Source organism: Antedon mediterranea, chromosome 7 (genome assembly GCF_964355755.1).
Source record: "Antedon mediterranea chromosome 7, ecAntMedi1.1, whole genome shotgun sequence".
NCBI classification, from domain to species: Eukaryota; Metazoa; Echinodermata; class Crinoidea; order Comatulida; family Antedonidae; genus Antedon; species Antedon mediterranea.
In genome coordinates this window covers 664288-690680 of record NC_092676.1, presented here as the reverse complement: position 1 = coordinate 690680, position 26393 = coordinate 664288, and the positions used below count along the sequence as shown (strand labels likewise).

Here is a 26393-nt window from a genome sequence, read left to right as displayed (position 1 = left end):
TTACAGAAAAAATGTATATACAGTAGTTAAGTACAGTATGGTTTTTTATTCTGGACTTTGTTTCAGAATTAAAATAAATGAACTTTAATACAAATGATAATTAAACCACACATTCAACTACACATTCGTGTTTGCATGTAATTGTGTTCTACACATTTTTTTTATTATTTAATTTTATTTAATTACTTTAGAGAATAACATCAGGTGAGAATGTGAAGATAGAAAGCGTTGCCGATGGAACTGAAGATGCAGGAGCTGATGAACCTGACATGGACTGTGATAAGTAAGATAAAGCTTAATTTAAGCATGATCTTAATTGTAACATTTTCATATTCAAGGAAAATAATAATATCTTTTAATCTTTTGTTTTAATCTTTTGTTTTTAAAACAGTTTATTGTGTGAATATTAATTTAGTTGTGTTTTCTATATACAGCGACACTTGTTTTAGTCTGCTGCCCTCAGCTGCTAGGTCACATATCCGCATGTCGCTTCGCTCTGTTGCTCCACCAACACCAAAATGTGATGATGATGATGACGATGACGAAGAGGAGGAGGAATCAACTGATGGGATTGTATTCAAAGCTAAACACTGTACTACACCTAAAACACCGGTTGATTCCATTTGTGTAGAGGTAAGAAAATACAGTAAAATCAATCATTTGTGAATATTAGAAGAATACATAATATGTCTTTCTTACTTTTTATTTTATAAACATTTATTAATTTCACAAAATTTGTACACATATTGCGTGCATTGTATTGAAATTATTCTCATCTGTAAAACTTAACTTTACTTTAAAATATGTTTGTTTTTTAGGTAGAAGGGTTTGACCCGCTTCAAAATGTGAAGTGTAATCAAGTTGGTGAGGTATTGTACTATCTATCACCAATTAAGGTAAGTTATCTAAGTATTTTAGTAAGTCTGATTTTACTGTATAATTAGAAGAATAGAGAAGAGATGTACACAGACAGCACAAGTGATTCAGTTTCAAACTGAAAGATTACATGTATTTAGAATACTTATATCCTCTTCCATCTTCAACTTGTTTCTACATTAAAACTACTTTATTTACTTATGACAGGATGGGATACAATATGCAGTAGTAGCTGAGGTCGATGTCAACAGGTGTAAGAAAACATTAAAGATAAGGTCACCATTACAGGTCAGAGTTTATTTGTTTATGTTTCTTAATGCAATAACATAGTTTGAGTATAAATGAAAATAAGTAAAAACGTAAGTGTCGCGGTTTTATTTCCATTGGATCATCCAAAAGACAAATTTTATGAATCATATACAGAGATCCAGATGAACCTTTTCACTACGAAAATGAGTGTGTTAAACAAATAAGTAACTGAGAATTAGTATTTTAGTTATAACTGGTAAGTTGTCACATCACAAAAACATACAGGAAAGTATTTAGATAAAAATATACCCTACTTTTATCTTTTTAGCTTCACAACTACCTAGCTGTACCTATGTCTGTTTACTATGACCTACCCAAGGCTAGCAACCTGGTGGATCCAACCGATCCTACAGTAGGCAAGCAAAGCTTAGGTGTACTACAGCCAAATACTACTATGGATCTACCCCTTGATGTTGCCTACAGTGCTAGTTTGTTCTTTGGACCGTATGACCAAGGGTATGTGCTTTCTAGTGTTTCATTTACAAGTATTTCTTATAATAATATTACTGTTGTTTTTTGTGCGTTTATTTGTGAGTTTTATTGCCCCTCTCTAATTTTGGGCTTGAGGGTTCCTTTTTAGTCTCTGGCACTTTTTATCTGACTGTGGTTTGTTATGTTTTTTGACAAATTAAGAATGTATGTAAAGAGTGTATGTATTGTTATTGATTACTTCAATTAATCCTGTATATATTTCTGATTTAAACAAAATTAGAATTCCCAAAGCTTTGTAGTTTAATAATTCAATTTTCTTGACTTCATACCTTAGGTACACACTGTGTAATGAGGCAGTGGTTTGGCAGAAGCTGAAAGTAAAAAAGCAGCAGATATTTTCATCACAAACTGAAATAAATGATGAAAAATGGTTTAATTTTAAGGTAGGTTTGTTGCTTGTAGTGTTCCTATGTGATCTTGTATTCTTGTATGCTTACAAAAGGAACATTCCACCAATACCAACACCAAATCAGTACAGCTCAAGAACCTCTGTTGACCTGACTGACATTAAGACCACACTAGGGTGAAAGACATCTGAAATTAAACATGTATGAAGTCTTTAATCTCCACCTTTAAGAATATCAAGAGGTGTTTTACAGTGTTTTTGCTCTTTCTTTTAGTGTATTTTAGAAGCTGAGTCACCATCTCGGAAAGGAGACATTGTCAAAGAGAAAGTGCCACTGTACACCTTACAAATCCACCCACCGATTGTACTCCATAATTACCTACCATATGATGTCATCTTTTCTTTTGAGGTAAATCATGTTTCATTGCTAGCAGTAGTAGTAGGAATTATTATAGGAATGACAGGTAGATGAGAATATATGTGCCTTGTGGCTTTGAACTGCTCACTGGTTTGCCAACCAGAATTGTTATAATTTGTACAAATTTATGTGAAATAAATATTACTTGAATTGAAACACAATTTTTATTCTATTTGGAAATGACCCATTATTCCCAAAATATGAACATCCCTCGAAAACTAAAAAGTTAAAAAAAAGTATGCCACAAATTCAATTTACTGTTCATTATCAATTGAGTTTATAGGTCACAGGTCGTAAGTCATTCAGTTCAGTTTCAGTTTTTATTTTCCAATATAAACAAGTGTAATGAATATATGCAAAAATGGAAGGATGACCAAAAAAGAGCAAAGCTCGTACAGTATTTGGCCACCTTAACAAAATAATTAATACATGATACAAACATTCATATGAAAAAAAATAAAAATTAATTTTTTTTATTTGTTTGTTTTAGGAGCCAGGTTTAAAGTTTTTGTTAGCTGGTGAAAACATGGCTATTTACAACATCAACCCAGAAAATCAAAATCCTATGAAGATACAGGTACAAGCATCACAAAATGACAGTATTGTTTTTATTTTGTCATCAATCATTAAGTGTTTTTGTGGTTTGTGAAATAAATGTTACATTTCCTACAACATTATATTCTAGGTGAAGAATTACCTCTCGTCAAGTTGGGAAGGAACTGTAAATGTCTCTCCTAAAATGAAACATTATGATCTTGTTTCTATGACAACCAAAGATTTAGACAGTGAACGAAAGCGCTACCTAAACCTTGGTGTGCACATGTCCAGTACGAATGGACTGGACATCTTCCTTTATTCTCCTTACTGGATCGTTAATAAATCAGAACTGCCCATTGAAGTTAGGGTATGTATAAATATACATTCCTTATATGTAAAGCCTTGTTTACACTATCAAACTTTATTTGTCAAAAAAGTGTGATGTGCCCATATATGGACATGAAGATGTCATATCACTACCATATTTAAGCATAGCACTACCATATATATGGACAGATCACATTTTTTTGACACATAGAGTTTGATAGTGTAGACAAGGCTTTAGTGTAGACAAGGCTTTAGTGTAGACAAGGCTTTAGTGTAGACAAGGCTTTAGTGTAGACAAGGCTTTAGTGTAGACAAGGCTTTAGTGTAGACAAGGCTTTAGTGTAGACAAGGCTTTAGTGTAGACAAGGCTAACTAAACATCCCTTCATTCTTTCATTGTATTACAATGTTTAGTTTCTTCTTGTTTAGACTTGATATATACATTTTCATGTATTTTTAATCTGTGATTTAACTTATATTTAAATTTCTAAATATCATAATTAATGTTGAAACAAATTTAAATAATACAGGCTGACATATTATACAGTATATCATTTCTAACTTTTATAGTTATAATTATTTCATTATTTTATTTTATTATAATCAAGTAAAGTATTGTAATGTATATTTTAAATAATTTTAGGCCTCAAAATCTAGCAAAGTATTTGGTAACCAGACATCCAGTGAGCCAGTATTGTTCAACTTTAGTAGTCCCAAACGCAAGAAGGTAAATTGCATTGCATCTAATAATTGCATCTCAATAAACATTTAAAATTCAACTTAGTTTACCTAACAATCTGAAGCTACTAAAAGTCTCAGATCTCATGGTATTGTTTTCTATAAGTGCAGGTTTCTGCATGTACTGTACATGCATTCACATTCTTCTCTAATGCCTGCTCATTTTGCATATTCTATGAAATATTTATTTTGACAGGCTAAGATGCGAGTATTCCACTCTGTGTGGTCGTCATCTTTCTCACTGGATACTGTAGGTAGCTCAGGAGTGGTTGTATGCAAAGATGAAACACATGATAGAACATACCAGGTAACACAAATTCATGCTACATTATTTTAATAGACAAATTTGACTGATCTACTGTAGATTATACAGCTAAACTAAAACAATTTCTTGCAGTGCTTTTTTTTATAAAGATAGAGATCTGCTCAAATTAGTGGAATAAGTGAAATCAAACAAGAATGTTTAAAACTAAGTGTAGTAGTATACTTGCAATATACAAAAGGTTTGAGACAATCACAACCCTTGCACTTATTTCCTATTTACTTATTTCTGTCAGAATGTATTATATGATATTTTTATTTTTTAGTTCTGGGTAGATATTCAGATGTCTCGTCTTTCGTTGACCAAGATTGTCACCATCACACCATACCACCTTGTCACCAACATGACAAGGTCACCCCTTTGCTACCTGGAAGAAGGGGTGAAAGCTGGTGTTTGGGTTAACATCAAACCCAATGTGGTAAGATAAAACATAACTGAATATAGTTGTTGAAATAACACATTCACTCCAAAAGATAATTTAAATAGGCTTTGCATTTGAGACTCCCATCCTGATTGTTCATCCTTCCAGTGAGAATCAAGGTCTCTTGAACAAAGATACAAGTGCAGTATAACACCTTAAACAATAAATAGCAAATGTCATTCTCAGATTCAGTAGTCACATGGTGTATTGCAAATTTTTCTTTACTAGTTATATTAATTTAATTTACTAGTTAAAATAACTATAGCTAGGCATTTAATGAATAGGCAAACTGCCTTAAAATGTGACATTTTTCAATAAACTATTCTCATCATCAGAACAGAAAACAACGCCTAGAGTACTTATATAAAATAATTAAATTGTCTCCTTTTTCCCAGTAAAATTTCATTTAGAACTACCAAAAAAAAGATGCATTTCAGAGAAGCAAGCCACAATAAATGACAATTGTATGTTTGTCAGTCTGTGTTAATTTCCTGTCCTTTATGTTATTAGGTTCAACCCTTTTGGCCTGGCACCACCTCAATGAAGTTGTATGTCCGTCAGCCCGATACTCCAGATCGTTTGGCGTCTCTTCATTTTAACATTGATAAACCTCACTTCACAGTTCTTAGAATGGAGCGAGGAGTAAGTAGTCATTTTCATTATCTGTCTTTGTGAGTTTTTAAATCTAAAGTAACTTATTCAAACAATACAATTTCAATTTTTACGTATGTGTTTTACAGACTGCTTTAAGCGTGAAAGTAGAGGGCGGTTTTGAAGGTCCAATGCGGATAACGTTCTTAAATTATCAAATAGGACATGCACCAGTCAGGATTGAGAATCGATGTCACGATGTGTTCCTAAGATTCAACCAAAAGTGAGTTGCATCTTCGTTAGCAATTTAGTTTGTGCCATAGTATGCATAACTTGCAACTTAATCGAAACCAACTTAAAGTTGTCACGACTTAAACTTCAATGAACTTACTGTGACCCCCATCCACCCATATTATACATATGTTTGTATGAATGTATACATATTTTAAAATTATTTAAATTCATTCATAAATGAGTGGAAAATAAAAACGAAAAGAAACCAACAGTGTCTATATTATTGTTATTGGTATTTAAATTTTGTCAGGAATGTTGGTAGTATGACGTTTGTAAGTCCATCAGAATCACTGCTGTACACGTGGGAAGATCCAACACTTGATAGAGTGCTCATGTGGAATCTGTACAACAGAAACAAGCAATCAGTTAAAGCTACAATAGACAGGGTATGTACGACTCAGTTGTGTGTCGCATGTCCACAAGAAAGTAAAACAAAACTTATTATTTATAAAATTCACAACAATTTATTGTTTCTTATGAAAAGATCTTTTTTTTATTTCAAGATGTAAATATTTCTAATAATTTTTATCAGTAAAATTTCTAATGTCCGTGTTCAATATTAAATGATATTTAGGATGGATTTGGGCAGCTGGCTGTAAGTACTGAGAGCATTCGGCGAAGTAGTTTACGTGGAGATGGCATGTATGCTGATGAAGATGATACTAGTGTCTATAGCACTGATGAAGGTGATTATTTATTTGTTTTATTTTTACTGGTAAGCCTGTTCCATAGTAAATGTTCTCACACAGTGGCCAGTATTGGACTGTTGGCATTCAGATCTTGTCAGTTAACTGTATAGCACTAAGCCATTCTTTCACATTGTTTTCAGTAATACAGTATAATAAAAATTATATGAAAACAAATATTTTGCAAATTTCAAACATGGTCAAATGTGCACCATTGGAAAAAAAAATGCAGTACCAATATATTTCATAAGACATGGAAAAACAACAAATATATCAAAAATATTTATTCAATTGAATAAGCATCTTCTTTTGTAAGGTTGTAATGGCCTCCATATTTAAAAAAATATATAATTTACAGTAACTGCTACATTTACTGCTTATTATTGATATTTAGAAGATGTTCCAGATGGAATGATAGAGCATCCATTGATGAGCCGGAAGGAGAGGTCTGTTGTATATTGGGTTTCATACTTGGATGGGTTACAGCGAGTGTTCCTAATCACACAAAGTGCTCGTACAGCAAAGAGAGCTATGCAGGTAAGGAGAGGTCTGTTGTATATTGGGTTTCATACTTGGATGGGTTACAGCGAGTGTTCCTAATCACACAAAGTGCTCGTACAGCAAAGAGAGCCATGCAGGTAAGGAGAGGTCTGTTGTATATTGGGTTTCATACTTGGATGGGTTACAGCGAGTGTTCCTAATCACACAAAGTGCACGTACAGCAAAGAGAGCCATGCAGGTAAGGAGAGGTCTGTTGTATATTGGGTTTCATACTTGGATGGGTTACAGCGAGTGTTCCTAATCACACAAAGTGCACGTACAGCAAAGAGAGCCATGCAGGTAAGGAGAGGTCTGTTGTATATTGGGTTTCATACTTGGATGGGTTACAGCGAGTGTTCCTAATCACACAAAGTGCTCGTACAGCAAAGAGAGCTATGCAGGTAAGGAGAGGTCTGTTGTATATTGGGTTTAATACTTGGATGGGTTACAGCGAGTGTTCCTAATCACACAAAGTGCTCGTACAGCAAAGAGAGCTATGCAGGTAAGGAGGGGGTGGTTAGTTGGGCTTCTTATTCTTCATTCCTTGCCCCTACCTCACCTTACCTATATAATAAATACACTAATCTAGCTGATCTAATTTACAATGAATATGTTTGCATTACGTTTTTATTTATCTACAGTGAAAAGACAAGCTAATTCAATAAATTCCAAACAGTAGTATTTTAATAAAAGGATTTTCACCTGAGATCCTCTGTGTCCGTCATGCTTTCCTGTAGTTTTATATTAGACCTGAGTTTAGTTAGCAATGAATACAATGAATGTGTTTTTGTATCTTTATACATTTTCCTACAAGGCAGTTGACCTTTTGTATACAGTAGTTGGTTCAATAATTAAGATTGCAAGCAAATATAACAAACATTGTATGATTTTTAGTCGCGTGGAAGCGACTCTATAGTTCACTATGTCGGTCGGTTGGTCGGTCTGTCTGTCTGTCGGTCTGTCGGTCCGGTATCACTATGCGTTTTATCGCTTTCTGACCTTATCTTGATATCAGTTTAATCTAGCTAGGTCAATTTTTCACAGTATATTCCTTATGGCCAGGAATCAATGTGGTTATGTTTTCACGGTGCGCAATAAAAAATTACGCGGTCTACGCACGATTTAACAAAATCACGTTTGTAATCATATCTTCACAACCATGAATCACAATTAAATAAAATTTGGTACTCATAAATTTCAGGGCATAAATCATCATATGGCAATACAATTACGTGCGTAGCGCATGTAACGCATGCGTACGCACGGTTAAAATTTTCAAAATTTATTTTCGATGAAATAAGAGTACGTTTCAGGCAATTTTAAGCGTTTACAAAATTGCCATGAGTGCGCATATTTTTGCGCGCGCACTGCGCGTTAAATGTTGTTGCGCACTCTTTTTGCCCGATTTCTGTTTTCTTGACTTACTTTTCAACTCGAAATTACGTTATACGAGCACGTCAAAAGTGACAGGCTACGCACGTGTAAATTAAAAAAATATAAATGTTTTTAAACATTTCAACATTTTTAAACATGTTCAGTAATTTCGGTCAGTATAGTTCACTATGTCGGTCGGTCTGTCTGTCTTTCGGTCTGTCTGTCGGTCTGTCTGTCGGTCCGGTATCACTATGCATTGTAGCACGCGACTTAATGGCTGTTGGCCTTGTATATTTATTTTATTTATTTTTTTTTTATTTTATGTCTTTAGGCTATCTGGCCAAGGATTACCAATAGTAAATGAATTACTGTCCTATCAGATAGGTTGTAATCCCCCTGATACAGTGGCAATTTTTGAGAACCAGTTTACCGGGGTAACCCCCTACTCTTCTCGAATAATGAACTGGGTTCTTTAAAGTGTACACTGGACCTCCGTTTCAAAGTCCTTATCCGAGAAGACTTGTTCCACCACCAGAACTAGGAGCGAGTCGGCCTCGAACCCTTGCCGATGTTGTTGGCTCTTTAGGTACGGTAAACGGTGCCCCTGCCTTAACCGTTCGGCCATTTGACTCGCTCGAGTCAAATGGTGATGTAAATGTACTTTTTCTCGTAGGCCAATGAAGCTGAGCAAGCGAACCTTGAGTTGATAGTGTCCCTAGCAGGAGTTGGCGTCTCTCTCATCAACGCAGCTTATGAGGAGGTTGCATACATGAAGCTGTTTAGCAGCCCTGCCAGATGGGAAGTGGAGAAGTTAGACAAATGGAAGATGTTGAATATGGAGATCTCTGGCATTTTGGAAGATCGCTGGAAGAATGGCGATGAGAATATTAGTATTGAAGATGCTATTGATGTAAGAAAAATAAGAACTTTTTTAGTATTTGTTATTACTATTACTGTATTACATTTCTTTCCCATTGGGGCCTTGTTTAAGCAAAATTATGTCAGAGTTGTTCCACTCTTACATTTTCCTACACTAGTAACAGTTAAAATTGTTCAAAATGACCACAAGTACAAATATCTGATGTTTTTGCTTTATTATTCCAATCATTTATATTAATTCAAAATTTAAAATGCAATTCTACCTGTCAAATGTATATACAATCTTTTTAATCTGTAATGTTGTTTAATTAATCAAAACATGCCCTGTTTTAAGTGTCTTTCACACCTGTTCCAGCATGGTTCCGGTCCGGTGCCTGAAAATCAAATCGAACATCAATGATTTGTTTTTACGCGACTACGCGCATGTCAATTGACACATAGCCTCGTGGAGCTTGTGAAAATGAAACATTGATTTGATTTGCCTGCGCCTAACCAGAATTGTGCCGGAACGGGTGTGAAAGACCCTTTAAAAAGATTAATTACCAGTTAAACAAATACTTAGCCATGCTAAACTACTAAACTATTATCTATTATTTTTAGAAAATGTTAACTGTTTTTTTTTTTTTTTTATTTGAGAAATAAAAATTATTGATTGATTGATTGATTGATTGATTGAAACCCTTCAAACAAAGCTACAATCTAGCTAAAACTAAATAAATGTACATTCAAATTATTTTATTTATTTTATTCAATCAAAACCAACAGCGATAATTACCGCCACTAACAGGTTTGATACAAACAAAGCCAGGACTGTTTAAAGCACCTTGATTGGTCCTAACATTGATCAAGGGCTTCTCTCGTCCAGTGCCCACCTTGACCAGAGGAAAGGCATGGGCCAATACGTCTGAGGCAGATACTAGATGCAGGTGCTGCCATAAGAGTCAGCAGTGCTGATTTCAAATGCCTAATGGGACCCCAGCTTCATATACAGCACCCAATATTCCCAGGTGGTCTCCCATCCAACCAGGCCCAACGTTGCTTAACTTTGGTGATCCGACGAGAACCAGTTTTTCAACGTAGTGTTTATACAAGTTTAGAACAATTGTATACTACTATTTACAGGCGGATTTATTAAATATGATGATGTCTAAGCCAGTAGAAGGCAAGTTGCGTAGAACATCTCAGCCAGCCATGAGGTTACAGTACAGGCAGTCTGAACACTACACAAGCATTCACTTTAAACTGCAAAAATTACAGGTTAGTCAATTTGTAATAACATTTTGATTCAGATCTTTTTAAAACTATATACAATTACAAAATTTAATAAACAGTTTTACAATAATGAGGTGATGAGGGTTGGCCGGGAGGGGGGTGGGGGTGTTTAATCTGTGACTGTTGACCTCAATCCTGGAGAGAACACTGTTTCCAGATATATATGAAAAGAAATTTGTTCTCGCGTCTATATTTTATTTTATTTTCTTTATTTCGGATAGTATATCCATATACAAATCATACAAAATAAAGCAACTTTCACAAAGCCAACATACAATATCCTAAAATACCGATTTGCACCAACACTGATGTAGGTTGAATTGGAATTAACTATGGTTTAAATTGGACTATTACAACTGTCATGAATTCTGTTCTTAAAACTATGTATGAGTTCCTCCAATATTCATAGAATGAGGGAATTATTACATTACAAACATCACCATCGTAATTCAATTCATTTATTTGTCCATTATGGGAAATTACGTACTGTATAGCAATCTATTTTACAAAAGCCAAAGTATAAAACTCCCCACATTTAGTAATGATCAATAGTTTGCTAGTTCAACTGGAAATTTAATAGAACAACAATGTACTAATAATTATATATTTTTACATTGTTTGTCTCCCAGTTTGCTACAGCTACCCTTCTTGGTTGGTTAGAGATTATTGCAATTCCAAAAGGCCTATCTAATCCACCATCATCGATTCGTTTAATAAAAGCCCCATTTTTATCAAATAACTGTAATTTGTGATTACTTGATACCAGTATGTTTTCTTCACAATCTATGGCCACATAATGGGGACCATGAACATAACCATCTTCCTCACCTTTGCCTACAACAATTCTTATAAACTTATCATTTGCATCAAACAATTGTATTCTGTGATTGTCTACAACAATTAGGTTCCCATCCTTTGTAAGAGTAAGTCCATCAGGCAAATTTATTTCTCCTTCTTTGCTGCCTTGTGAACCTATTTTACCAATAAGTTCACCACTATCAACATTGAATTTAAATACACAATGACAACTCCAATCTGCAACATACATGGTTCTAGTTTCCTTATTTACTGACAATCCACGTGGGGTTTTGAATATTCCTTTACCAAATGTACGAATTTGTTTAAATTTATCATCACACATGACAACAGTGTTGTTCAAGGAATCACTATACACCATGTGACCATCACTCATTTGATGCATGCGAACAACCTGTACATCTTCTGGTACCTCTATTCTGCTAATAAATGAATGTTCTTGGTTGAACTTCAATAAATCTTTACTGAAACTAGTTACAATTAAATATCCATCTTTATCTAATATTACATCATTAACTTTTCTATTCTTATTTATATGTACTTTAAGCTTTTCTATGTCATCAATAGTATGTACAAGTCCTAGTGCTTCTACCCTGATATTCACTGGTGATCCTTTGATTTCTTTTGCTCTAGCAGTGATCATCATCTTGCAATCTCCTTCTCTAGAGCATCTTCCTGTTATTTTGTACTCTCCATTTTCCTGGAGTTTCACATCTCTGGTTACTTTTTCACCTGAATTGGTAATTAATGTTGCAGTCAATAGAGATGTCTCACCTCCTTCTGAACTTGACACAACTCTCACTTCAAATGGCTGTCCTTTTGTAACTGTAATAAGTCTGTTACCTTCAGCCACCTCATATGTACATTCAGCATTTGACATTTTTCCAATGCCTTCCAAATCTAACACCTTATCCAAGTTTTTAGATGGAATGAAAGTAGGGGCAATTATCTTGATTGATTCATCATACTTAAATTCCAGAGTTTCTTTTCTAACAGCATTAACATTTGCCTCATGAGATTTAAGTGTTTCTTTTTCTTCTGGTTTGTTCATCATTGTGTTAATTATTGGCAACATCTTATTAACCTTTATCAATGTTGAGTCAATATTTTTAACTCTATCATCAACAAGTTCTTTATTTTCTTTGTCAACTTTATTAAGATCCGTCGCCATTGCTCTGGTTTTCTCTTGAATCTTTTTGATTAAGTTTTCTTCTTGTAAGTCAATCGCTATTTGGCATATGTGTATTCGAGATTCAAAGTCTGATCTTTGTTTAGTTATAGTATCACGTGTTCCGTTTAGTTTTTCTTTGATTTCCTCAGCACTTTTCATAACTTCTGTAACATTGTGATTAAACTCATCTACAGCGATCTTAAATGGAATCACATTATGTTCCTTTTGATAACAACTAAGAACATGTTCACATCTCTTAAGGCCCGGTCACACCTTACCGATATTTTAGACCGATATCGATACAAAAATATCGGTATAGTGCATAAGAGCGGGGGCGGTCACACTAGAGCGATAATCGAGACGGTCATCGGGAGCCAAATCGGTCGAATGGCTTCTTTAGCGATTTTTTTTTTTGTATCGCCCGATAATTTTGTTTTTAGCCAATCAGATGATGGTACGTCATACCTGTCATCAACAGTGAATTTCTCCACTCCTCCTCTCCTCCTCTGTGGCGCGATGGCTGACACAACATCAGACGTTGTTTTGGAAACACTGATTTTGAACGTTCAAATAACACAGTTCTGTATGACAAGGGACACGCCGAATACAAAAACAACATTTAAAAAAATGATATATGGAACGAGATTGGCGAGAGGGTTGGAATGACTGGTAAGTGAATAACTAACAGCTATTATTCCAAGCTAGGCGGGCGTCTGTAATTTCTAGGCCTAGGCCTAGGTAGTAGTACTAGGCCTATGTAGTAGTATACAGTAGTCCGCAGATATCAGTCAGAGCGCGCGCACGGGTACGACTGTCAACCAATTATCATGTGGTGGACCAGCTTGGCCTAACTAGTAAGCGTAGGCCACAGAATGTGATTTATGGAATGAAAAATAATTAAAAAAACTAGGCCTAGTAGTACTACTAGTAATATTGCATAATAATCTTCACAATAGATTTTATTCAATTACAACATTAACAAATATAATATATATAATATATATAATATTATTATTACTCTTGAATAATTAATAGAGTATCAATATTAGTAGTAGTACTATAGATAGTAATATTGCATAATAATCTTCACAATATATTTTATTCAATTACAAGATTTTTAACAAATATATTCAAGTTTAAGTCATATCATTTAAAATATATTAAAATAATAAAAAGATGTTTTTTCCCAACTCTGAAATGTAATTTAAAACTAAAATATATTACTATGATATGAAATTATTTTAAACATAACATATTTAATGACAAAATCTTTTTTACACCAGCCCCTCCACAATAATTTTCACAATGTTACAGCAAACCAACCATTTTTTGTTAGGCATTATTATAATATTATTAATTAATAATAATGAAATGTATCTCATTTCATCTACTATTTTATTTCATAATGAATAATTAAACTGCTTTGCCAAAACAAGCATCCCTTTACCATGGCACTTCACCCGCTGGTGACATAAAGTACTCTTTGAATGTGTGCCTGACTGCTATTGCGTCATTTGAGGCATGATTTCCTGTTAAACGCAGGTTCTGAATGACTTTATGATGTGCAGACCTTTGAGAATCTACTTGTGCATTGATACAGTGTCACCCGTCTTCTGTAAAAAATGGTGCAGTACACATGTAGCTTTGATTATTTTGTCCACATTGTGTTGCTGTAATTGCATTCGCCTTTGGTAGACACGCCACCTTGCTGCCAAAAAGCCAAATGCATTTTCCACTATCCTCCGGGCTCTAGAAAGTCTGTAGTTGTAAATTCGTTTGCTGTCATCAAGTTCACTGCCAGAATAAGATCTCATTATATTTGATTTCAGTGGAAATGCCTCATCCCCAATAATGACATAGGGAACTTTACCAAGCTCTGGTGCATTTGGCAATTCTTTATCAGCTGGAAAGGCCAATTGATGGGCTTGTATCGCTTTGCCCATTGCACTTTTTGCAAATATGCCAGCGTCACTTTGGGAACCATATGCTCCCAACATCAATCAGTATGAAACGGTACATGGCATCTACCAGAGCCATCAGTACTACAGAAAAAGTACCTTTGTAATTGAAGAAGGTTGATCCTGTATATGGTGGGGCTTGAATAACAACATGTTTCCCATCTATGGCCCCAACACAGTTTGGGAACTGCCACCTTGTTTCGAATGCAGCTGCTACTTCTTTCCATTCATTTTCTGTTGGAACAGGCATATATTGAGGGTGCATGCATTGCCAAATAGCATCACACACCTCAGGCACAATGTTGACAATGGTTGATTTTCCGACTCTGTAACTAAAAGAAATAGTTTTGTACGAGTCTCCAGTAGCCAAGTATCTGTAAAAAAAAGATAAATGGTTTTAATTTATTCCTTGACTTTAAAATGTACTGTGCAGTATGCAATGTGTTGATTTGTATAACGTTTCAACACAAAAAAAATAGATAAAAATGTTTATTGTAACTATTAATTAGTTGTACTACAGTAGTTGTTTACATGATATTTATATTTTCAATGTTATTTTTAAAACTACATTTTTTTGTTATATTTACAGGAGACTTGGCACGCAAGAAATGGGGCAACATCAGGGATGCTTACAGCAGCAGTAAACGAAAAGCTGCATCTAAAAGTGGAGATGCCAAAAAGTACATAAAAAAGTACAAATTCGAAGACATCTTGTCCTTTTTAAAACCATTTATCCAACACAGAGAGTAAGTAAAATCGAATGTTAATAATAATAATTAATTCACTTCTGTATAAATAGTAAACAACATAATATATTTACTAAACAAATGAACATTTTGCCTGTGGTTCAAATGTATCACATCAAAGGTAATATAAGTCTGTAGACCATTAACAATTGTTTTTCATTTCAGGACCTCAAGTAACCTCAATAGTCCAAGTGAACTATTAGTATTAAGTAAAAGCAATACTAGTATTAGTGATGAGGACATTCCAGACTTGCCACACACATCTACACAAAAACCCACACCAAAAAAAAGAAAGTTACCAGATGACAGTGACAGTGTTGACATTGACAAATCAATTTGGAAGTATCTGGAAGATCAGAAAGAAAACAAGAAAGACAACATTCATTGTTTTTTTTTTGTCAATGGCCGAAATTTTAAGAAAACTGCCTGAAAGGGCCAGGGCTGACATCCGATTTAAAATTCACAAATTGGTCCATGAGGCTGAGATAGAGTATTTGCTTTAGGTTTTAAATTTTATTGTTAAATTTGACTTTATTTTATAAAAATAATTGTATAAAAATTGATTATTATTATTGTTCCACAACACTTTCGGGTTGTTGAAAATGTTGTTTTTGTACATTAGCAACATTGACAAGAAAAATAAATTAACTTGTATTTTTCCGGGATGACACTATATCTTTAAAATTGCAGTATTTTAAATATTTTAATTTAGCTGGCAATACTTCAAAGAAGGCAATTAAAATAAACGTTTTTAATTTTGAATTAACCAGTGTTGAGGTCTCCTTTGTTTGGGTATTTATTACTTAACTTTTATTTCATTTTTTAAATTTAACAAAATAATCTCACAGCAATATTAATGCCGAAAATGTGGGGTTACTGATCAGTAGTGGTCTTGGCCTAGGTCTATAGTAATTAGTTGTAACTCACCCTAGTCTTGTAGTAGTACTATGCCTAGTGCTACTACTAGGCCTAGGCTGTTACTAAAGTAGGTACTACTGTACCCTAGGCGCTAGAGAGGCCTGCTCTAGTTAGTGGCCTGTAGTACTAACTAATTATGATTAGTGCTCAATTAATTTATTATATTTAAGAATTATATACTTACCTAAGACATATTGCTAGCCTTTCATTTGCACTTACACTCTTTCTAAAAAAGGTGTCTTCCTTTTGTATTTTACCTCGTACCAAGTCTAAAATAGTATAGAACTGTTGCTCTGACATTCTGAAGTATTCATAAAATTTGTCTTCATGAGAAGACAATTCTCTGAACAATGTTTGGAATTCCCCATACATTGCCCTAGATTCATTAAATTGGGTGTACCCACAATCTACGTCTTTTTTGTCGACCTTTTTGTCTTCTTAATAACAAATACATCAGAAGTACTTCTTCGCTGTCGTCTGCCATCATGTATATTTTAACTTTAATCAAAGATAGTGTAGTACTACACTATCTTTGCTTTAATTACTATCCATACAACAACAACTTTTTTTAACCGTTGGGGGCGTCATCACAACGAAACGATTTCGGTTGAAGTGTGACCGCGATTGAGAACGATAAGTCACGACCGATATTTCACGTCTGATAGGTATCGGTTAGGTGTGACCGGGCCTTTACATCCACTTTTAGAACAAGTTCTGCAATAAAATTCAAGCATGCGGTCTCTGTGAAATTTACATTTATTTAACAGATCATCTTTCTCATTTGTATCCAGTGTGTACAGTGAATGTTCTTTCAATACAGGGAATCTCTTATGATTCTGGGTGCATTGTCCACATAGATACATTTGACATTCAGAGCAGTAGTATTCAGGTTGATTATCATCACAACTTAAACATTTTGTTGGTTTTTCAGATTCAATCTTCTCAAATTCAATTTTATTATGTAGATCTGTATTGGCTTCTTCATTTTTGTCCAGTGTGTACAGTGAATGTTCTTTCAATAATGGGAATGTCTTCTTCTGGGTACAATGTCCACATAGATACATTTTACATTCAGAGCAGTAGTATTCAGGTTGATTATCATTACAACTTAAACATTTTGTTGGTTTCTCAAATTCAATTTTATTATGTAGACCTTTATTCGCTTCTTCATTTTTACTCAGGATTTTCAAAAATGTGTCCAAGTTTGTATATACACTTTGCAATAACAAATCATGAAAAAAACAAACATTGCAGTCACATGATATATTATTAATCACAAACCTAAAATGTTACAGTACAGTATAAATATATAGTATTCGATTTATGTTTATAATTATTAAAAACAAATATAAAAGTTAAGGTGTAAACAAAAATGCTGATTAATGAGCACATGTATTCAATTGTACTCTACAAATAATCATTAATTACTGTAATAGGTCTTTCATCTTCATGCCCTCTAAATTTATCACCTCATCCAATTTTTAGATGAAATGAATCTAATCTTCTTGATTGATTTATCATACATCAATTCCAGAGATATTTACCAGCCGATTAACAGATGAATAATTACAGCATGTTAGCAATAGGCAATTTTGATTTATTGATTTGATTTATTCAATATCGGCTCATTACAATTACAACAGAAAACATAAAAATATATAATGAAACAAAATGCCAAGTCACAAGTGAACCCAATCACTGTTTAAAGACTTTCCTTTAACATAAACAAAATATAATATAAATATAATATAAATGACGGTAAAAAAAAAATAGCAAAATGAAGAAGAAAAAAAATGGTTAGATAAATTAATAAAAAAGATGTTATGTACAACAACAAAAAATTGATGGAATCATCGCACTATTTATTGTCATACAAACATAAACAAGGCCATACATGGCTGGCCCAGTCGCATGGACCAAATATCGCAAATTTGAGTTAGTGTTTACCGACCGACCAACCGATATAGTGAGCTACTGTATAGAAAATAATGACACACATATTGATTTACACACAATAACATACTTTATTACTGGAAGAAACTCAACAAATTGGGTTGTATTGATGACATCATCAATAGTCATTTGTAAAATTGATCATTTGGAAAATAAGTGTTTAAAAAATAGATTTTTTGTGTAATAGTTAAATTACTAAAAATGATTTCATTTGCACCTTATTTAGTCACACAAATAATTTCATATATTTTAATCAATAATTATGACGTTATCCAAATTCCTTCACTTGCACTGATGAAGGGCTAGTGTTGCCCGAAAGCTCTGCTAACTTTTCTGGCTGTTTACTTTATCGTTTTGATTTAGCTATTCGCTTTTTATTTTTGTATCTCTATTGAGATCCAGCCACTGATACCCACAGCATTGTCATTTTTTTCAGTAATTTGCCTTTGGATTTATAATCAATAATTATATATTTTTAAATTGTTTGTTTCATGGTTTGCTACAGCTACCCTCCTTGGTCTGTTAGAGATCAAGGCTAATCCACAAGGAACATCTAAACCACCGTCATCTATTCGTTTGATAAAAAATCCATCTTTATCAAATAATTGTAGTTTGTTATAACTTGATACAAGCATGTTTTCCTCAGAATCTATAGTTACATCATAAGCACCTTCAACATAACCATCTTCCTTACCACTGCCTACAAGATTTCTGATAAACTTATCATTTGCATCAAACATTTGTATTCTGTTATTTCCAAATTCTGCAATAATCAAATTCCCCTCCTTTGTAAGAGTAAGTCCTTCAGGTTGATCCATTTGTCCTTTTTTGATTCCTAGTGAACCAATTTTACCAAGAAATCTACCATTATCAACATTAAATTTAAACACACAATTGCACTTTGAATCTGTAACATACATGGTTCTAGTTTCCTTATTTACTGTCAATCCACATGGGTCTTTTAACATTCCTCTACCAAATGTACAGATTTGGTTAAATTGATTGTCACACTTGACAACAGTTTTATTCAATGTATCACCATACACTATACAGTTATCACCTGCTATTTGATGCATACAAATTACATTGACATCTTCTGGTACCTCTATTCTACCAATATATGAATATTCTTGGTTGAACTTCAATAAATCTTCACGAAAACGTGATACAATTATGCATCCATCTTTATCTAATATGACATCAGTTACCTTGTTATCCTTATTATCTCCTCTAAGCTTGTCTATGTTATCAATGGTATGTACAAGTCCAATCGGTTCCACTTTTATATCCACGGGTGAACCTTTGATGTGCATAGGACCATTGGTGATCATCATCTTCCAATCTCCTTCTTGATGGCATCTTCCTGTTATTTTATACTCTCCACTTCCTTGATGTTTTATTTCAGTTGCTGATTGTTTACCTGATTCGTTAATTAAAGTGGCAGACAAGTGAGATGTCTCACTTTCTACTGAACTTGACACAACTCTTGTTTCAAATGACTGCCCCTTTGTGACTGTAATAGATTCATCATCTTTAGCAACCTCATATGCACATTTAGCATTTGACATTTTACCAATGCCTTCTAAATTTATCACTTTATCAAAGTTTTTAGACGGAATGAAACTCGGAGTAATCTTGATCGATTCCTTATATTTTGATTCTACAACTTCTTCTTTAACAGCATTGATATCTGTTTCGTGAGATTCAAGTGTTTCTCTTTCTTCTGGTTTGTTCATCATTGTATTAATTAATGGCAACATCTCATTAACTTTGGTCAACTTTGAGTCAATATGTTTAACTTGATCATCAACAAGTTCTTTGTTTTCTTTGTCAATCTTGTTAAGATCCGTCGCCATTTCTCTGGATTTCTCTTGAATCTTTTTGATTAAGTTTTCTTCTTGTAAGTCAATCGCTTTTCTGCATATTTGTATTCGAGATTCAAAGTCTGATCTTTCTTTAGTTACTGTATCACGTGTTCCTTCTAGTTTTTCTTTGATTTCTTCTGCACTTCTCATAACTTCTGTAACATTTTGATTAAACTCATCTACAGCAATCTTGAATGTAATCACATTATGTTCATTTTGATAACAACGAAGAATATGTTCACATCTCTTACATCCACTTTTAGAACAAGTTCTGCAGTAAAATTCAAGCATGCGGTCTCTGTGAAATTTACATTTATCTGGCAAATCATCTTCCTCATTTTTATCCAGTGTGTACAATGAATGGTCTTTCAATACAGGAATTATTTTATGCTGATGAATGCATTGTCCACATAGATACAGTTTACATTCAGAGCAGTAGTATTCAGGTTGATTATCATCACAGCCTGAGCATTTTGGTGGTTTTTCAGATTCAATCTTCTCAAAGTCAATTGTATTATGTAGATCTTTTTTCTCTCCTTCATTTTTATCCAGTGTGTACAAAGAGTGATCTTTCAATAAAGGAATTATTTCATGATGTTTGATGCATTGTCCGCATAAATACATTTGACATTCAGAGCAGTAGTATTCAGGCTGATTATCACAGCTTGAGCACTTAGGTGGTTTTTCAGATTCAATATTCCCAACATATTTAACTTGATAACTTAACATTTCATTTGTAGTAAGATCTTTCAAATCAAATTGATTTAGGTCATCATACATCTTACAGCATTTTGGACATTTTATTTTGCCGCTTGTTTTAATCAAACTCTGCAGGCAATGAAGACAGTAACTATGGAGACACTCAAGTGTTTTTGGTTCTGTCAGTCTTTCTAGACAGATTGCACATTCAAGATCATTCTTGTCCAAGAATTGTAATGCTTTTTGTTCCGACATCTGTAAAAAAATGAAACAACTAAGTCTATAATTAAATATCTAAATATTATGTTATGCGCATATTGAACGATTTGTGCAATTTTAAATTGCAGAAGGATAAGTACACAGATTATTTTGATTATACAGTACAATAATACTAATACCTACTATACTTAAATTAGAAATTATAAGAAAGATGAAACAAGGTGTCAAAAGCAGCTAGACGTTAGTATTGTAAAATTTGAGTATTGTAAAATTTGAGTGAGCTAATCTAGGCACAGAAAACCAGAAATTGATGTCATATTCTAAAAATAGTTGATTGGAATTTCCAAAATATTAGTAGCTGCTGATTGGTTAATGCAAAGATAATGATTGGGGAAGGTTTGCTTATTTGTGTGAACTTTGATTACTATGACCCCATGAAATAATTTTATAAATAACTTTTCAATACAAAATTAAATTTAAAAAAGGTGTGTTTAATTACATTTATTGTTCCAGTTGACAACAGTGTCAAATATACCATAAAAAGAAAGGACGTTCAGCGATTATTTGCAGTCTAAAGTCTACTGATACATGTTGTTGCCTTGTAAGCTGATTGGTGGGTTCAATTGGAGTGGGTGAAACCATTATCAAATGCGTGATACCATATTGTGTAACAGCTATTATTACCCAGATTCAACTCCTTTCCAAAATTGATCTAAGCTTAGTCATCAGATGTTTACACTTTTCAATAACAAATTATAAAACTTATTACATCACATGACATATTTTTTATTCACAAACCTAAAAAGTTATACTGTATAAAAATATAATGTTCAATTTATGTTTGTAAATAAGAAAAATAAATATAAAAGTTCAATAGAAATCAAATACTGATTAATGAGCATATATTAATTGGTTACACAGTGTGCATTATTAATAATTATATATTTTGACTCTGTTACTTCCATATTCTGCTACAGCTACTCTCTTTGGTATTTTAGATATGTTGATCCCTATAGGAAAATATAACCCATCATTATTTATTTGTTTTATAAAAACACGATTGTTATCAAATTGCTGTATGTCTACTTGATACCAGTATGTTCTCATCACAATCTATGGCTATATTCTGAGGGTAACGTACACAACCATCTATTGCACCATGCTCTACGAGAATTCTCATAAATTTACCATTTGGATCAAACAGTTGTATTCTGTTATTCAAATGATCTACAACAATCAGGTTCCATTCCTTTGTGAGAGCAACATCACTTGGTAACCTCATTTGACCCTCTTCGCTACCTTCTTCGCCAATTTCACCAAGAAAGTCTCCATTATCAACATTAAACTTAAGTACACAGTGAGATTCTCTGTCGGCCACATACATGGTTTTAGTTTCCTTATTTACTGTCAAGCCTCCGGGATGTTTTATTATGAAATTTATTGTCACAGAAAAAAGATTTGTATTTCAAGTTACAAAATTATATTTTATAATTTACATGTAATGCACAGTTGATTCCCAGGCTTTCAAAACAATTGATCAGGTGATCAGGCCTTAAATTAATATTTCCTTTTACTTTTTTTAGCTCACTATGTCGGTCGGTCGGTAAACACTAACTTGAGCACGCGACTGCAGTCATCTATGGCCTCATTGTTATCTTTCTTTTATTATTTTGTGGAATGTGCAAAAAATAAATTTAACAAATATGCTTGTTTACATTTCAGTAACTTTTATTACTTTGAACTACTGTATATTAATACACATATTTTTCATATCTAAGAAATGTTGATTATTTTTAAGTTTTACATTACATTATTAACAAATTTAAGTAAATCACTAATCATCCAACAACCACACAGGTTTGTTGTAAAAGGTAACTGGTTTGTTGTTAGGTCACATGTTTGTTGTTAGGTCACCAGTGTAAAAGTGCTATTGAGTGTACATATAGAAATTGTTTGTTTTTCTGCTAGTTTGACAAATTGAAAATGTGCCAGTTAATAATTATATATTCTTACATCGTTTGAGCTAGAGTTTGCTACAGCTACCCTTCTTGGCTGATTAGAGATTATTGCAATTCCAGAAGGGTTAATTGAACTTTTATAACTATCTTTATCTTCTTTGATAAAACCCCCATCTTTATTAAATAATGTTATGTTAGAGTAACCTAACATTCCATAGTCACCTAATACCAGTATGTTCTCTTCACAATCTATGGCTACACAATAAGGATATGAAACATTGCATATAATTCTCATAAACCTGTCATTTGCATCAAACATTTGTAATCTGGAATTTCCACAGTCTGTAACAATCAGGTTCCCCTCTTTTGTCAGAGTAACACTCTTTGATCCATTCATATATCCAACATTGCTACCATATGAACCTATTTGACCAAGTAGTTCACCATTATCAACATTAAATTTAAACACACAATGACATTCACTATCTGCAACATACATGGTTCTAGTTTCATTATTTACTGTCAATCCACTTGGATTTTTTAATGTTCCCTTACAAAATGTATGAATTTGTTTAAATTGATCATCACACATGACAACAGTTTTGTTTAGGGCATCAATATACACAATGTGACCATCACTCATTTGATGCATGCAAGAAACCTGTACATTTTCAGGTATCTCTATTCTACCAATACATGAATATTCTTGGTTAAACTTTAATACATCTTTACTCAAACTAGATACAATTAAATTTCCTTCTTTATCTAATATTACATCATTAACTTTTTTATTCTTATCATGTATTTTAAGATGTTGTATGTCATCAATGGTATTTACAAGTCCTACTGCTTCTGCCTTAATATTCACTGGTGATCCTTTAATCTGGTCTCCTTTAGCAGTGATAATCATCTTCCAATCTCCTTTTAAATGGCAACTTCCTTTTATTTTGTACTCTCCATTTCCTACGCGTTCCACTTCAGTGGCTGCTTGTTTACCTGATTCGTTAATTAAAGTGGTAAACAAGTGAGATGTCACACTTTTTACTGACACAACTTTCACTTCAACAGACTGTCCCATTGTTACTGTAATAGGTAATTTATCTTCAGCAACCTCAAACACACGTTCATGATTTGTCATTTTTCCAATACCTTCCAAATCTAACACCTTATCCAAGTTTTTAGATGGAATGAAACTAGGGGCAATTATATTGATTGATTCATCATACTTTGATTCCACAACTTCTTCTCTGAAAGCATTGATATTTACCTCATGACATATAACTGTTGCTCTTTCTTCTGGTTTGTTCATCATTGTATTAATTAATGGCAACATCTCATTAACTTTAGTCAACTTTGAGTCAATATTTTTAACTCGATCATCAACAACTTCTTTATTTTGTTTGTCAATCTTGTCAAGATTCGTCGTCATTTCTCTGCTTTTTTCTTGAATCTTTTTGATTAAGTTTTCTTCTTGTAAGTCAATCTCTGTTCTGCATATCTGTATTCGAGATTCAAAGTCTGATCTTTCTTTGGTTATAGTATCACGTGTTACTTCTAGTTTTTCTTTGATTTCTTCTGCACTTTTCATAACTTTTGTAACATGTTGATTAAACTCATCTACAGCTATTTTGAATGGAATCACATTATGTTCATTTTGATAACAACTAAGAACATGCTCACATTTCTTACATCCACTTTTAGAACAAGTCTTGCAATAAAATTCAAGCATGTCTCTGTGAAATTTACATTTATTTGACAAATCACCTTCCTCATCCAGTGTGTGCAATGAATGGTGTTTCAGATTAAACTCATCTAGAGCAATTTTAAATGGAATCACATTATGTTCATTTTGATAACATCGAATAATATGTTCACATTTCTTACATCCACTTTTAGAACAAGTCTTGCAATAAAATTCAAGCATGCGATCTCTGTGAAATTTACATTTATTTGATAAATCACCTTCCTCATCCAGTGTGTACAATGAATGGTCTTTCAGTACAGGGATCATTTTATGATGTTTGATGCATTGTCCACATAGATACATTTTACACTCAGAGCAGTAGTATTTAGGTTGGTTATCACAGCTTGAGCATTTCATTGGTTTTTCAGATTCAATATTTTCCACATATTTAACTTGATAACTTAACATTTCATTGGTAGTAAGATCTTTTAAATCAAATTGATTTAGGTCATCATACATCTTACAGCATTTTGGACATTTTATTTGGCCGCTTGTTTTAATCAAACTCTGCAGGCAATGAAGACAGTAACTATGGAGACACTCAAGTGTTTTTGGTTCTGTCAGTCTTTCTAGACATATTGCACATTCAAGATTATTTTTGTCTAAGAATTGTAATGCTTTTTGTTCCGACATCTGTAAAAAATAAAGCAATTATAAGCCTCAATCTGTAAATAATCTGAATTATTATAACCTATCTAAGATTACAGTTAACAGATAAATTAGATTAATATAAACACAAAACATCAGTAATACTTACTATGATAAAATATGTTACAGAAACGTTATACGAAAGTGACAAAAGCAGTAAATACTCAGAGTGTAGTAAGACGTTAAATTTAGGGTTGGGCACAGAAAACCAGAAAGTGATGTCATATTCTAAAAATAGTTTGTTGAAATTTCCAAAATATTCAGTATCTGCTGATTGGCTAATGCAAAGATAATGATGTTGGGAAAGGTTTGCTTATTTGTGTGACCTTTGGTTACTATGACCCCATGAAATAATTTTAATAATAAATAATATGATATACTGTATTATATATTATAAATGAATAACTTTTCAATACAAAATTAAATTTAAAGCAGCTTTCTTTACTTACATTTATTGTTCCAGTTGACAACAGTGTTAAATATACCGTAAAAAGAAAGGATGTTCAGCGATTATTTGCAGTCTAAAGTCTACTGATACATGTTGTTGCCTTGTAAGCTGATTGGTCAGGTCAATGGGAGTGGGTGAAACCATTATCAAATAGGTGATAGCAAAATGTATCCAAGCTTACAGTATGTTTTGAACAAGAAATCATTAAACTTACAGTATTACATCACATGACATATTTTTTATTCACAAACTTAAAAAGTTGGGGTTAGGGTTAAAAAATACTGCAGTAGTGTTCAATTTTTGTTTTTTTTTTAAACAAATATAAAAGTTACAATAGAAACCAAATACTGATAATGAGCGTATATTAATTGTTACCCAGTAAACATTATTAATAATTATATATTTTGACTCTGTTACTTCCATACTCTGCCACAGCTACTCTCTTTGGTATTTTAGATATTATGTTGATCCCTATAGGAAAACGTAACCCATCATTATTTATTTGTTTTATAAAAACACCATTGTTACCAAATTGCTGTAGTTTATGTCTACTTGATACCAGTATGTTCTCATCACAATCTATGGCTATATTCTGAGGGTAACGTACACAACCATCTATTGCACCATTCTCTACAAGAATTCTCATAAATTTACCATTTGGATCAAACAGTTGTATTCTGTTATTTAAATGATCTACAACAATCAGGTTCCGTTCCTTGGTGAGAGCAACATCACTTGGTAACCTCATTTGACCCTCTTCGCTACCCTCTTCACCAATTTCACCAAGAAAGTCTCCATTATCAACATTAAACTTAAGTACACAGTGAGA

The 26393-nt window shown here is 33.1% G+C and overlaps 5 protein-coding genes across 6 annotated transcripts in view; 2 read left to right on the top strand and 3 right to left on the bottom strand.

Moving 5' to 3' along the window:
• Positions 1-26393, top strand: part of LOC140055333 (intermembrane lipid transfer protein VPS13A-like) — a 76614-nt gene that overhangs the window by 40098 nt on the left and 10123 nt on the right. Inside the window, exons 47-65 of the mRNA XM_072100648.1 lie at positions 192-283; positions 435-633; positions 819-896; positions 1084-1164; positions 1454-1641; positions 1952-2060; positions 2298-2432; positions 2932-3018; positions 3127-3345; positions 3948-4031; positions 4239-4349; positions 4630-4782; positions 5296-5427; positions 5526-5659; positions 5921-6056; positions 6245-6356; positions 6751-6893; positions 8944-9180; positions 10272-10406. Of these exons, the coding sequence (XP_071956749.1) occupies positions 192-283; positions 435-633; positions 819-896; positions 1084-1164; positions 1454-1641; positions 1952-2060; positions 2298-2432; positions 2932-3018; positions 3127-3345; positions 3948-4031; positions 4239-4349; positions 4630-4782; positions 5296-5427; positions 5526-5659; positions 5921-6056; positions 6245-6356; positions 6751-6893; positions 8944-9180; positions 10272-10406 (2565 nt within the window). The remainder of the gene's footprint in view (positions 1-191; positions 284-434; positions 634-818; positions 897-1083; positions 1165-1453; positions 1642-1951; positions 2061-2297; positions 2433-2931; positions 3019-3126; positions 3346-3947; positions 4032-4238; positions 4350-4629; positions 4783-5295; positions 5428-5525; positions 5660-5920; positions 6057-6244; positions 6357-6750; positions 6894-8943; positions 9181-10271; positions 10407-26393) is intronic.
• LOC140055067 (uncharacterized) lies at positions 12843-16378 on the top strand. Its single transcript, XM_072100251.1, has 3 exons — positions 12843-13077; positions 14956-15112; positions 15278-16378. Exons 1-3 carry the CDS (start codon positions 13071-13073, stop codon positions 15540-15542), a joined length of 429 nt encoding a protein of 142 aa, XP_071956352.1. The 5' UTR covers positions 12843-13070; the 3' UTR covers positions 15543-16378.
• Positions 17766-20982, bottom strand: LOC140054387 (uncharacterized). The gene is made up of 2 exons (XM_072099364.1): positions 20950-20982; positions 17766-20802 (listed from the first exon to the last, which is right to left on the bottom strand). Exon 2 carries the CDS (start codon positions 20800-20802, stop codon positions 18442-18444), a length of 2361 nt encoding a protein of 786 aa, XP_071955465.1. The 5' UTR covers positions 20950-20982; the 3' UTR covers positions 17766-18441.
• Positions 22514-25643, bottom strand: LOC140054214 (uncharacterized). Of its 2 annotated transcripts, none has more exons than XM_072099124.1 (2): positions 25566-25643; positions 22514-25101 (listed from the first exon to the last, which is right to left on the bottom strand). In XM_072099124.1, exon 2 carries the CDS (start codon positions 25099-25101, stop codon positions 22759-22761), a length of 2343 nt encoding a protein of 780 aa, XP_071955225.1. In that variant the 5' UTR covers positions 25566-25643; the 3' UTR covers positions 22514-22758. The 2 variants fall into 2 exon arrangements, with proteins under 2 accessions (XP_071955225.1, XP_071955226.1); XM_072099125.1 differs by lacking the exon at positions 25566-25643 and adding an exon at positions 25226-25386.
• LOC140054758 (uncharacterized) overlaps positions 25835-26393 on the bottom strand; it is a 2253-nt gene continuing 1694 nt past the window's right edge. The window contains exon 2 of the mRNA XM_072099843.1: positions 25835-26393. This exon is cut by the window's right edge and continues 1128 nt beyond it. Coding sequence (XP_071955944.1) covers positions 25953-26393 — 441 coding nt within the window. The 3' untranslated portion in view covers positions 25835-25952.